At 42.7% G+C, this 14,608-nt stretch overlaps 1 protein-coding gene across 5 annotated transcripts in view; it reads left to right on the forward strand.

Annotated features, from left to right (window-relative positions):
- The window catches only part of RASGEF1A (RasGEF domain family member 1A), a 150,221-nt gene that overhangs the window by 122,378 nt on the left and 13,235 nt on the right, over positions 1-14,608 (forward strand). For 3 of the 5 annotated variants that reach the window (XM_056494570.1, XM_056494574.1, XM_056494572.1), the window contains 2 exons: positions 6,225-6,404; positions 12,081-12,209. In XM_056494570.1, coding sequence (XP_056350545.1) covers positions 6,225-6,404; positions 12,081-12,209 — 309 coding nt within the window. Of the gene's footprint in view, positions 1-3,428; positions 3,844-6,224; positions 6,405-12,080; positions 12,210-14,608 lie in introns of those variants that run through there. The other 2 variants (XM_056494573.1, XM_056494575.1) reach the window with 2 other exon arrangements.

The raw sequence follows: 14,608 nt of genomic DNA on the forward strand, positions 1-14,608 counted from the left end.
AGCATTCTTTTTTGAATTCCAAATTACAGTATCAGGCTGTATATGCCTTAAAGCCTTCCACAATGGCAAGAAGCAGAACACTCAGCTGTAGCTATGCCTGTAAAGGTGGTGGGCACACAGCAGGGCTTCTGAACTGCTCTGTGGTATAATGGACCTGTGGAGGGGAACATAACACGCAAACACAGTCACCCTCTATACCCTGGCCACTGGCAAGGCCTGAAGAGCCCTGGGTGAGAGTTCAGATTGCCCCTCCAAGAAACAAGGCTAGGCATAAACCCAGCAGAGCTTCAAAGACCTGAGCAATGAGCTGTATTCATCCTACTGTGTGCATAAAAGGGTGGGAATGGATGATGAAGACTTGATCCCACGTTGGTATTTAATGAACACCGTGAACAATGCCATACACAATTAGGTTCATTTTCAATGCCAGTTTCTGTGGCTTTGTCCCTCTTTGCTTCCTTCAGTGCAGATGCTGGGGCTTTAAAGCATGATGACATACTCTGTTAAACAAAACCAAATGTTTATTATTAACAGACTTGTGTGGAAGGTGACCAAGCGAGTGACTCGGGCAGCTTGACAATGAAAGCTCCAAGGACAGCATTTCTAGGAGAGTCCCCTTATAATTGACTTTATAGCCTCAGATCATCCTTAATGACATTTGTAATGACTGACTTTTCTTAAGTACAATTACATTTTAAATATACACACAGGCACATTTGAACAAGTTGTTTCCAAAATGCTGTTATCTAAAGATGAGTGGAAAAATTCAAGTTCCTTCTTCTCTGACTCTATAATCTTCACTCTCAAATTGATCTCTCTTTCATTTTCACCCATTTTTCTTTGCTAAAATTCCTTGTTTTTACCAAGCTATTGACCAGCAATTTTCCCCTGAAGATGAGATGTAACTGTACTAGGAAACTGTATTCCAACACGATAAAGTAAAAACTTACTACCCTAATATAAAAACATATAAAGTAAGTGCAGCAGCGTGAAAAATATCCTTATCAGCCTCTCACAGATGAATACTAATCATACTCACATACTTTGAGTACTGAGGGCACAGCGGGTTTAAAAATTTTGTCAGTGTCCACAGCAGGAGCAGGAATAGAACCCAAATACTGCAAGTGTCAATCCAGGTCGTTAATCATGAGACAGTGGAATGTGTTAGGGTGATGTTAGCCAGTGTGAGGAGCTGAAACAACCTTGAAGGTTGAAGCAGTCACGGCGTGGCTGCTGCTGACTCACTCTGCAGCAAGATGCTGCTCTGACCAGCTCAAGTGAACCACAGCAGTGCTGCCTCAAAAGCAAGCTACAGAACGAGTACAGGCTCTGCTCATTAAACCTGCTCTAGGGTCCACCCACCAGTAACATGAGGCAATGCCTGATGGAAACATCTTCAAAGTGCAAGCAATTTGCTGAGGAACAGGACTTACATAACTACAAAAACAATTAGACCTCAGAGAGTTTCTGTATCAACAGATTTCAACACTCAGAATATAGATAGCTAAAGGTCATCATCCACACTTTACAGAAGGGGAAATGAAATAAAAAGATAACATGATTCATCTGTTACATGCTGTACAAGCTGAATTTAGGCCTTCAGCTCCTCCGATTTGTAAAAACTACCTTTCCAACAAGAGTGCACAATACTGTATCCCCTAAACCAAGCATCATGTATCCCAGGAAAGGAAAGACATTTCACTGAACTTTTATCATATCACACCCCCCAACATTTGTATATACATACCTAGGTATGTATATAAACAAGAAATATACACGCTTATGCTCCTTTACATACACATACAAAAAAGTCTAAACAGACTCTACTGGACTGCTGAATGGAGAAATATGGAAAAACACCCTCTATAGATATATGTCTCCGAGAAGAGAGAGCATGCCTAGCTAGCATAGTGTTCCTTAATTCTATTGGAATGTTTCTTAATTCCTACATTTCTTAGTTCGAGTGACAGGTCAGATCTAAATTCTGATGTCAATAAAACCAACAAAACCCCAAACAAACAAAAAGATCAGGGGTTGTTTTTACAACAGATTGAATCTGTGACTAGAGCTCAATTAACTAGGTATGTTTTGGTAAGATTAACAGACATATTCTTCTACAAGTCTCAGCAAATGTTTGAGTAAGGTGGGAAAGCAGATTAGCACAGAAACAGAATGAAATCCAATACCTGTTTTTCATGCATACTTATTTGCAGGCTTGCTGCTGTTATTCTTAGCCATAAATACATGAGTTATTGAAAGATATTCATAGCATTCAGAAAGAAATATTGTGTTATACAGTGGTAGCCTACAAATTTTTACCTTCTGCTTTTGATAACTTTTTATGAAGAACTTCAAGATGTTTGAGCAAGACTTAACAAAACTCTTCCCTCACCCTCCTGTGGCATTACCTAGCAAGGTGCTAACGTGGCAATGCAGCAGGTCAGACACCACTCACTGGGTTCCAGCCTGGGACTGCTGCCTGGAACTTGCTCTGTGTCCAAGGCAGGCCAGGGGCTGTAATTGAGGAAAGCCTCAGCATAAACAGGCATCAGCTCTGCTACAGCACCTGCACATGCTAAAGGTTGTGGAGTACAGCTAAGAGACAGGATACTTGGCAGGGGAAAAAGAAACGTGACTTTTCTAGTAGTTGTTTAAAAGAAAAACCTCGTTTTAAATAAGGAAAATAATCTCTATAGCAGAACTGTTAGCATTTGGAAACCAAGAAGGAATTTAGTAAGCAAGCAGTAAAGATGATGAGTAGCTACACATCCTACTAAAATCAATGGGTGTTTAGGATAGATGACAGTGCTTGTCCTCAAATTGTGAGCAATCGTGAATCTATTCCTTACACTCATGAGTTCGTGCGTGTGCCCAAATTCGTTTGCCGTCCCCACCTACCTAGAGTGGCACACCTACTTCCAGAAAGGCTTTTCCTACATTAATCACCATGGAAACCAGTGAAGGCTTCTGCTGCATATTCAAACACAGCAATTAAATAAATAATTTTAATAACAAAAATAAATGCAATTAATGACTGGAGACCACGTAGCAACTGCTAAATCATCTCCAGTAAACAGGACGGGAAAGATTTGCTTATGCGGGAAAAAGCTGCAGAGACGGCAGCCCTCAGCTGCTCCTGGGTACAGGTGAGGGGCTCTGTGGGGCGGCTGGATGTGCCTGGGAGCCTTTCCATGGGGGATCGGGAGTTTTTCCATGGGATATCGGGAGTTTTTCCATGGGAGATCAGATTCTAGACAGGACCCGTGCCCGTATGTGACACAGCAGGGGCTGGTCCCGCGTCAGCCCTACGGCTTGGGACAAGCCCAGGGCTATCAGATGACTGAATCGGGCATCTAGAGCGGAGAAACAACTCCGACCGAGGGAAGGATGAAAACAATCATGAGCGGGCAGGGCTGGGGGCGCGGTCCGGAGCGGCGCGTCCGGCGGGACAGAGCGCACGGATCCGCGCAAACACGGGCGGGCCGGGGGCTGCAGAACGTGCGTCTGGGGGGAAAACACGGAAAAGGGGAAACAAACAAACCAATAAAAAAAGGAGGGGAGGGGAACAAACCAGCCGCCGCCGAGCGGGACGCTGCGGCGCTCCCGGAGGAAAGCTCCCCCGCGGAGCCCCCGTTTGAACGGGCCCCGCCGCCGCTCAGCCAACGGCGCGCCGCGGCCGCGCTGACGTCAGGCGCGGCGGGAGCGGCGGCCGGGCTGTCAGAGCCGCGGGCTGCCCAGGAAGATGAGGGTAAGGGCTGCACCGGGGCCGCCGCGCCCGCGGGATCGGGGCACGGAGCGCCGGGTGCCGCCGGGCGGGAACCCCCGAACGCGCGGAGAGCACGGGTGGGTTTGGCGGGGAGCTGCCCCTGCGGCGGAGCCAGCGCGCCGCGTAGAGCGGCGGCGAGCTGGTCCCGGGCACGGAGCGGGTCCCGGGCACGGAGCGGGTCCCGAGCACGGAGCGGGTCACGGGCACGGAGGGTCCCGGGCACGGAGCGGGTCCCCGGCACGGAGCGGGTCCGGGCACGGAGCGGGTCCCGGGCATGGAGGGTCCCCGGCACGGAGCGGGTCCCGGGCATGGAGGGTCCCCGGCACGGAGCGGGTCCGGGCACGGAGCGGGTCCCGGGCATGGAGGGTCCCCGGCACGGAGCGGGTCCCGTGGCGGTGCCGGGGCTGTGCCGCAGGTGCCACCGGGGCTGTGCCAGCCCCAGGACCGCGGTGTGGCAGCCCCGGCCGTGCCCTCCCGCCGGCAGCGGGGACACCGCGGGATGCGGCAGCGCGGAGAGCCGGGCATGGGGAGCGGTACAGAGGGTCTTGAAAACAAACTGATGCGACAGTGAACGCTGTTTAAAAGGATTGATGGCAAAAGGGGGGTACGTGTCCCGCTAAAGCATCGTTTCAGTGGGGATTTGTTTGATGTTAGCTTCGTTTAAAAGCCCTGTTCAACTCCAAGTTGTTAGGCAGAAGTGCTCATCACAGCCAGACCATCCTGAGAAGCAGCTTTGGGCTGTATTGCTATGGACCTTAAAAGGGAAAAAAGCAAATTACTGGCGAGTTACATAGTGCAGATAGCAAAGCCGTTAGCTTCAGCCTGTGCTTCAGCCGTTTCTCGTGTTATGGACTGCAAGGCTCAGGCCTCACAGATAAATCCCTAAAATACTGAGTAACTTCAATGCACTTCTATGCAGAACTGTCATTTTTCATCTCTTTTGATACGACATTAGATCCTGCATTTTCTATTTTATTGAACCGTGAGTCCTGAACTTCTGAAACTGTACTCCGTTCCTCATTGTGGTCTCCCTGGTTGCTGTTAAATGGCTACTTTATTTAACTTACAGGGAATTACACTTCCCTTGTATCTCTTATCACGTATGTACGCAATGGTCTTTTGGTGAAAGCCACAAAATAGTTCTACTTATCAGCTTCACACATAAGTAAATCTGTCACTTTGATAAACAAGTTCTGTTAATACTGGTATTTTTTTTCCTCACAATGCACCTAGCATTTATCAGCGACTAAGAAGAGCAAAATGTTCTGTATTCCCGTTGTAAAAATGAATGATTGACTTCAGAGAGTTTGAGAGGAAAAATGTGCCTTGTGTTAAAAAATTGCTCAGAAGACTGAAGTGCAAGAGATGAGCGCAGTTAGGAACAGCTGTCAGGTTAAAGGTACCAGTAATGGCCTAATCCTTTTCATCTACATAAGTGCTTTCCATCTACGTCAATATCTTGTCTCTTTCAGAGACAGTGAGACAGCAGCTCAAGAGTTAACGCTGCCTTCTTTGCACTTGATCTCCTAAACAGTCTTGACTATTTCAGCAGCCAGGGGGAACTGTTTTGATGCTGAGCAGCATTTTCAACCTTTACATACAGTAGCAGGATGTTTTGTTTCGCCTTCTGCAGAGATTTCAGCTGTAGCCAGTGTAAAACAAGCAAGAAACCCCCTGCAGTTAACTCAGAGGCTGCGGTACAGTGATACAACTGTGGCCAAGGGCAGGGAGGTTTCTGTGTGGTTTCTGTGTTGCGACAACAGGTTTGTATCCTAAGCAAAGATCTCCAAAGAGACTGTTTAAATTAGGCTTGTATATTACAGTGTATGTCACAGTTCCACCCAGTTCCTGGTTTCGTGTACATGTTAAAAAAAAAAAAAAAAAAAAAAAAAAAAGGCAGTTTTCATCAGACAGAATATCTCCTGCTATTTCCAGTGATAGCTACACACAGAAGATTGTGCTGAGACCTGGTTTATATATAGCTACAGAAGTGGTGAAGGATTTATCATCACAAGTGAAGTGTTTTGGCCAAAGATCTGACTTCAAAATGAGTAAAAATGGGAACATTAAGGCTTTGTGTTTGTTTGTTTGCTCAGTAAGGCACCACTTCAGTATCCAGGAAATTCAGAAAGCATTCTGTATTTTCATCTCTGTCTAGTTTTATGCATAAAGAACGGGGGGAAAAACTGGGGAGAAGGAAGAAATCAAGTGCAGTGAGGCAAATTCTTACAGCTCATGCCTCTACAGCCTTAGAGACGTAGTTTAAAGTGCATTTCAAACACCAAAGCCAGCTTGCAGATGTGTGACTGCTTGGATTCAGAACTCAGCTTGAATGCTGAGGCTGCCTTCAGTCAAATATGTAATTGTGTTTAATGTATGCCTCTGTAAAACCCACACATGAGAGAGACATCCTGGAAGAGAGCTTAACCCTCTCTCCCTTTCTTTGCCACTTCTGCAGGAAACTATGCCCCAGACTCCAATATTTTCCAGCATGCTTGGTTCCAGTTGTAGTGGGCAAGTGCAGCCAGACATGGGAGAGAGATGTGTGGACCCTGTTTATCAGGATGGGAACCTTGTTTCTGGATCTCTGGAGGCCTTGATAGAGCGCCTGGTGCCCACCATGGACTATTACCCAGATGTAAGTAGCCACCAAAAGGTGGTTTTTTTCTTTTACTTCCCATGGTTTTACTGCATTAGTATCTGGATTGGTACTCTCTCATGAAATTGTACCTCTGCCTGATTCAAGATTGATGTATAGGCTAAAGATGCATTTATTTTACTGGCACTATTCATTCTCTAAAGATGTTGCTCAATAGGGATAGTCTCTGTTTTTAAATGAGAGCACTTGTTAGAAAGATAAAGCCATCTTGAACTCAAATGGGTGCCTTAAGAACCAATTAAAAGCAGCATTAGCCACAGAATTTTCATACTTCTAAGCTGCTTTAGCTCTAATGCAGCCAAGATTAACTGCTAACCAGCTCCTACCTAGGGAAGCAGACCTGAAAACAGCTCTAGTATTTTTCCCCCTTAATATTCTATGCATATCCTAGTTAGGCCATCAGAAAAAAAAATCACAACCCAAAATAGATTTTAATTAAAAATACTCTCTTTCTAAAGACATTTTAATGGGCCAATGCTGTAATAATGTATGTTCTCGAGTCTGAAAATGATTTTGCAACTGGTTGAACATCCTCAGTACAGTCCTCAAAGTGAATGCTACCTAAATATAACTCTAGGGTATGCAGTAAGAATCTGAACCTAGCATATTAAGATATCACTTTATCACTTAAAATTACTCTTTGTGAGTAATGAATGATACTATTGAAACAAGTGGCAGAAGATCAGAGTCTATATAATAATTTATATTCTGTTCAAGCTCTGAAAAAGCAGCAGCTATGACAGAAGTAACCCAGCACTTTGAAAAACTGACAAGGGAGCAGGAAACTGCAATCACTAATAACTTGTATGTCAAACCTAATGTTTATTGTAGAGAGCCATACTATATCTTGTATGTCTCAGTCTAATTTGTGTGGAACATTTTATTGTGATCTCAGTTAAATCACAGATGAAGTCCCTCCAAGGTCCCACATGTAACACCACACATCCTCACAATCCTCATCCACAGAAAGGGGACTCTCCATGTGAGAGTTCAATGGGAATGTGCAGAATTGCCATCAATCATCAGTACAGGATTAAAAAAGCCAAACCAGCATGGTTTACTATTCCTGTTCCAAAGTAATCCTAAACCTTGTATTTAAATATGCCTAACATACAATTGTGCTGCCAGTACCAAATCCTTTCTAAGACTCGGAGGGATAACCATTGTTAGACATTAAATCTCCATTCCACACCCCCAAAAACATATTGTAGGACAGATTCACAGAAGAAAGCAGTGGGTAGAGCTGGTGTGGTGTAACAGTGGAATGAATAGCTTGAGGCTAATCCAAGGGGTCCCTTCCTTGTCTTTGGTATGACACTAGAATGTGGTTGTTTGGATTTTGGGAATGTAGCTAAGTTCTTTAAGTAGCTGCTAATGCACATCCCTTATTGTTACTTGTAACATAAAATCTATTTATAACACAGCTACTCTGAAAATGGTTCCATGAAGTGAGTATTACTTAAGGGGTCTACAACTCACTTGAAATGCTGCTAGTTTCCATGGTGCTATCCCTTCATTCCCACACAAGAGTGCATTACAAACCAAGCAGCCATGGACCCCACCCTGCAAGCTGCAGCTTAAATAGGCAGCAAGCTCACAGCTGACCATCCAGCAGAAGCAGTCAAGGGTAGCTCCAGGGAAGGAGAGATGGACAACAGCATTAAACCAGACCACATACCTTCAGTTAAATCAGATCACCCAATTTAGCTGAAAGGATTTATTATAAAATGAGCAGATAAATAAGCTCTGAACAACATAAAACAGAAGCTGTATTTGAGTCATCTTCAGACCCAAGTTTTCTATTTCCCTTCAGTTACATGTTTGTATTTCATTTCATGCTCATTTGTGGTTTTAAGGGAATTGCCACAGAGGGTTAGTGGTGCCATTTAGGCTGATGTCCTGTCAGAAGAGTAGCCAGTCCTGTATTTTCAAGACAGAAGTATCAAAACCTCTTAGACTTGTGTCTCTGGCTACTCATCCAAAGAAGGGCAGCAAAGTATCACCAATGAATTGCTGCCTGCGTGCACACTGAGCTTATGATCACAGTAACCTTCTGGACAGAGAGAAAGGGAGTGGGGGAGAGAGCAAACACACAGTCTCTTTCTGTGCTGGTTACAGAGGCAGAACAAAAATGTGTTTGCCATGTTGGCAGAGCACGAGACAGGCAAGGGAGGACAGGGAAGATAAGCACCTACATTGGTGTGCTGCTCTTTAGAGTCTTGTTTGTGTGCAGGACTTGCCCTGCACATAGGGAAATGTATACTCATGAGACAGAGGAGTTCAGGAGGTTAGGAATGGAATGTACCAGTCTGCAACCCTTGTGCCCAAGCAAGAAAATATTTGAAGAAAATATTTCACAAACACAAAGTTCCAGAATGAGCAGTGAGTGCACACAGAGAAATTTTATTTTTTTTTCCCTTCCTCGAGAAGTCATCAGTGCATTCTTGGGTCAGAGAGTAACAATTCCTTCTTTAGTCTTGTGCACTCATGCTCCTTTTTTTTTTTTTAATATAATTCAGCTCATCTCTTAGCAACAACTTTAGGCACTAAAGGAATCTGGCTTCTTATTCTCTTGCAAAGCACAAGCCCCTTTTGTGTCTCCTTACGTTCTTCCAAGTGCAGAAAAGATTTTTTTTTTCCCTCTCCTCCCAAATACCTGTCACTTTTAGGATAAATGGAGCTTAACTTTCACTCTTATAGCTTATGGAAGCATTTTTTAATCACTCTTTATCAAACCAGCTGGCTTCAGAGCTAAATTTACTTCTCCAAACCATCCTCTTCCTCATTAGAGGACTACCTGAGAGTGTGTAGGTTTTTAAATGTTACAGCATTTAGCTATGTACAGTAGTGCAGATGCAGCAAACCACATAAATGCTTGCTCTAGGTAAGGCATATGACATAAGTATGACACCTTTACTATCCAAAACAACTGTGTTCCTAGCCCCTGAGACCTACCACTAAGCTGAAATGCATGGCTTAGTTCAGTCTAAAATTTTTCATTGGATAAGGAGTGGCTACTAGCAGAGAGGCAAGGAAATAGGGGGTCAGTGCTGCTGTCATTTTTAATTTGGTTCTTAATTCTAGTCCTTGCCTGTGTCAGTAATAAAAGTATCCAAAAACCCCCTCAACTTGATACCAGGACAGTATAAACCAGCATATCTTGATTGATCACAGTGGAACAATTTTGTTTCCCAAAGTAATGAACCTCGTTCCAGTTAAATGACTTTAAAAAATAGGATAAAAAATATAGATTCCAGAAGGAATGATAATTTGTTTGTAAAACCTGAAAGTTTGATGTTGTGTGAAAAAGCATTGTGTGGGTCCAGTACAGCTATTACTGATTAGAGACACATCAGCAAGCCTAAAAGAAAAGTACACACAGTCATTGCCTGCATCTTCCTGCATCTTGCCAGTTCAAAACTTTTATGAACATCCCATAAAAGGTTATCAAAGAAACCAAATAAAAGCACAGGTCATCTGTGTCACACTTTTCATGCTGTGTGACAGCAGGGAAATGATGCTGTGAGTGGCCCTTTCTCAGAGTCACTCTGGATAAACACTGTGCCACATCACGCAGGCTTCTACCAAGGAGACCAACTCTAGAATTACTATGAGAAACAAAATCATATATTTGCTTTAAACAATGTGTTCCAGCTTATCAGAGCAAAGGTCACTGCCAGGGCAGAGTGGCTTAAGTGGTGGTTCCCTGCTACTGACACATACAGACATCTTTTAGACAGCCCTCTCAACTCCCAAACCAAGAATGTGGGGAACAGATCAAAGTGTCAAATCCTTTTTTTTTTTTTTTATCCTCAGTGAGGGCTGCTTCAAGTCATCAGTGCAAAAAATTTCACACAACCCAGAGACAGCTGACACACCCAACAGTTAAATTCCTGTCCCACATAGTCCAGACTCACAGTTTTAAGTTCAGGGACAGCAGTGATAGCAATGAACACATGAGACAGGTAGAAAGTGTAACAGAGGATAACTAGGCATAGTTAAAGACACAAACACACACCCCAGATCTCACAACCCAGCACAGTTCTTTCTGTTGCTTTCATTCTGAGTAGGGAACGTGTCAGTTCAGGAATCATTCTCATACACCCAGAAATAGAAGATTTGGTGTGTTGTTCCCTAACACAACCAAGTCCCCTTTTGTGGCTCAGCTTTTCAGCCTAATTTTGGTGCCCATTAACATCACATACACTACCAAAGATCTTTATAGAATTGACAATCATCAAGTTTTTGTCACTGTAAATGTAAAAATAAACTCTGAGGTTCTGGAGAGACATGAAATATTAAACAGAAGGCTAATTTCATAGCTTTCCAGACATGCACTTGTGGGGGATGATTGCAACTGTGTCATTAAGGAGGGAGGGTGTGCTGTCAGTGCCCTGCCCACCTGCTGAAAGCCACCAAGAGCTCCATTGTGAGATGGCCCCACAGGGCAGCTTCTGTAGACATCAGTGGAAGCACTCAGGAACCTGACCCAAGCTGCCTCTTCCTCCATCCATATACAGCAAACAAGGCAAAGACTACAACTGAGCTCTGGTTTTGATTGTGCAGAATTAATGCTGGGCCTAATGTAATACATGAACCCCAGAACTAATAAGATCTTCAAATCAGAATGAGCATTTTAAATCCCTCTGCTGTATCACACTCAATTCTGTACATTCATTAGCTTCCTTCAGAAGCTCAGGACAGAGTTGTATGTTTAGGTATATGTTTAATATATTACACTTATTGCCAGAATGCTGACTTTTGATTAGTGTTATTTATTTTGTTTTTAAAAAATTCCTTTTTCTTTGATATTTGCTGGCTAGTGCTAAATCTGCATTATAGGGTACACTGAGTACTAGAGAAATGAAAATATATTTCATTAATAGCACATTTTACTCTGATTAGAGTGAGAAACCACATAACTTCTTTGGGGTCATAAAGATACCATTCCTGTTTAATTATAAGCTTGTTTTAGAGACTGCAAGCAGGAGAATGTTGTAGCTGATAGTAGAGATACCATATTTTAGACAACTGGTCCTAAGGTTTTAGCTGTCTTAATTTACTTGCCCAGCCCAAGGTGGTACAAGCTCACATTGACTATTTAAACATGCTTGGCTGTGTCCTCCAAATAAATAAAGTCAAGCTTAAAACTAAATTATTGTGAAACTAAATGAAAACTTCTGTCAGTGATTGTGGGGAGAAAGGAATGAAAATCCCCATACACAAAGAAATTACAGCTGTGGTTTGGAATACACATGAAGCAGTTTCCTGCAGGACAGTGAAAAACAATCACTCTTAAAGAAACAAAGCAGCATTAAATAGTGGTGTTTAAGAGTCATAACACCCTGCATTAGACATATTTCATTTGTGGCTTTGGTAAGTGATGACTAATTAGGCACACTGAGCCTGACATTTTAAAAGGAAATAATTTGATAATTGGAAAACCCCACAGTTAACAGCCTTGAAGCCTATAGCATTTCCTTCCAACAGAGCTAGAAAATACCAGCATTTCTCTGGAGACAGGAAAAATAAAAGACATTTTAAATGAAGGAAAGTTACATTAATAGCTTACAGATTATTTTTACCAGGGAAGACACATTAGTTTTGCTGAAGCTTTTCAACTTGTTTTTGTTTCTTTTTTTTCTCCTTCCACAGAGAACTTACATCTTCACTTTCCTGCTGAGCTCACGAGTCTTCATTCACCCCCACGAGCTCCTGGCTAAAGTGGGGCAGATCTGCATTAAACAGAAGCAGCAGCTGGAAACGGGGACTGAGGCAGAAAAGGTAAATGGACCATTATGTCCCTCAGTCACTTGTGCTCCTGGCATTTATTTTCCACTCTCCCCTTCTCATTGTAAACCTAAATAGACTTGAAATTGTAATTGGCATTTGTTGCTGGATGCACTTGTGTTTGTGTCTTTTTCTTGGAAGTATCTTTATTTCATTTACTGGGGGTTATGTCCTGCCTTACCAGTCAGCTGCAGGTCAGTGGAACAGGGCACTGCCATGAAACCTGCCCAGCAAGCTGGTTTGCACTTCTGAGCTTTCACCAAGTTAGGAAAATGACATTCAAGAAAATCCCTTTCTCCAGTCAGCCTCACCATGCTATTAGAGTTAACAATAACCTCTGCTGAAGTTTATTGTTTATTTATATTCAAATCAAGAAAGTTACTTCTCACAAAAATTAAGAGATGCACTTATTTAAAATGGTAACCTGACATGCTTTATTACAATCAGTTAGACCAAACTTACATCCAAGTGTCACCATTTGTTAAGTGTGTATTGAAAGACTTTTGACTGAAATTGAAGTTCCAGAAAGGTCCAAGCTGGGCAGCAAATTAGAGTGACAGGAACAGGATGGTACCAACAAGTATTTAAAAACCTAAGTTGTTCAAATCCTGGGCACATTTTGGAACCTTTCTTTTCTGATGAGACATTACATGCTCATATTCCTCATTTTCAGCACATTAATAGTTCCATTTTGTTTTCTCCTTGGTGTATCAGCACTCTGAGTGAGGAGCACAAAAGGCAACTCTGGTTTGCCAATAAAGACTTTTGACAGCAATACTGACCTAAGGGCTTTTTCTCCCATACTATCCCTGATGTGCATCCTCTTATTAATGTCACAAAATTGCTCCACAGGACAAACTAACCATGGTGCAAATGACTTTCATCCAGGTCAGTCCCCTGATCTGCTCTCCAAATATCTGCACAGGGGGAAACCAAGGGTCAGGGACATCAGAACCACTGCATCCAGTTTTGTACTCAGAGGTGATAATTGTCCCTAGCACCTCTGCACAACTTAATTTGTGACTGAGCAAACTCTGCTCTGTAGCTTGTAATGGTTCCTTAGCAACATGTAACTAAACAACAGAGATGGGAACCTCTAAAATATGCCAGGACCACCAGAAATATGGAATGAGTCAATCTGAGCTGTAGACATACGTAGGGAAAGTCTGCAGTGAGTAGAAAATGTCCAAATAAATCTGGGAAATACTTGGATTTAAAATGAATGGGATATAAGATGAAACTTCTGTGAATAACAATGCACTTGAGAGATTTTTCAAATTAAAGCCATCTCTGGGGACTGAATCAGCTGGCTGTCTAGAGGTACAATGCTAATTGTAAAGTGGTGTTAGTGTGGTTTATCAGCAGATGTGTTAAAAAGTCATGGCTCCCTAATAGAAATGAAATAGCATTACATCCTAATGTCAAACAGAGCAGCTCATGTTCCAAACACCCACACTCTGCTGCTGGCACCTTGGACATGGGCCTGCAGGAAAACCAGCAAACAGCAGGGTGACAATGAAACTCTTTTGGGAGGTGGCTTTAATTTCCATAATTCACATGCTTTTCTGATTGCTCTATTATGCCCTTGATCCCTTCCTACCTCCTTCATATAAGCTGTGAATTTTTCCTGCCTTCTAAACACAAACTTCTTGGAAAACAACTACATGAACTTCTGACATTCCTCTCAAATTACTACTTTACTGCCCTCTACTGCAAGCACCTGTATGTTTTACAGAATAGTTTGGCCACTAGCATTTGCAAACATTTGTTTTTCTATGTGGCAACAAATGTAATCTCATTTCACATACAGCATACAAACTCTTCACTCAAGATACTCTCAAGTACTCACAGTCATAATCCATTAAGGTATCATCAGCTACCAGCACCTTCTAATTAAGTGGCTGCATAGCAGGAAACAGCTGACAAAAGCAGTTAAAGCTTCTCTGATCATCTCTGATAAAGTTTGCTTATGCAAATCTCTTAAGACAAGCTGGGCAGCTTGGTGCCTGGACAGCATGAGAGCTGAAAAAGTGTCAAGGAACCAGGTTTTGTGGTTACACACCACAATACTTATCATTCTGTAGGTTTGGACATTAGTGGCTAGCCAAAGAGTTCTGCAGAAACACAGCCCAGAAAAAAAGTGAATTACAAAGAAAAACACTCTGGGGTGTCTTGGAATCTGCTTAGAGTCCTTTTAACTACTCATAAAAAGCAAGAATTTCACAGTTTAAGACATCTATTATAACATACAAGTCAGTAGTTAAGATTGACTATAAGGAAAAAAATTATCTCTCTCTAAGTCTCAAACAAGATTATCAGGGAAGAATCACTTCTTTAGTGTTACTGAATGGGAAAAAAAACCTTTTTGTTACAACTGTGGTACATTTTTTTTC

This window comes from Oenanthe melanoleuca, chromosome 6 (assembly GCF_029582105.1).
Source record: "Oenanthe melanoleuca isolate GR-GAL-2019-014 chromosome 6, OMel1.0, whole genome shotgun sequence".
NCBI classification, from domain to species: Eukaryota; Metazoa; Chordata; class Aves; order Passeriformes; family Muscicapidae; genus Oenanthe; species Oenanthe melanoleuca.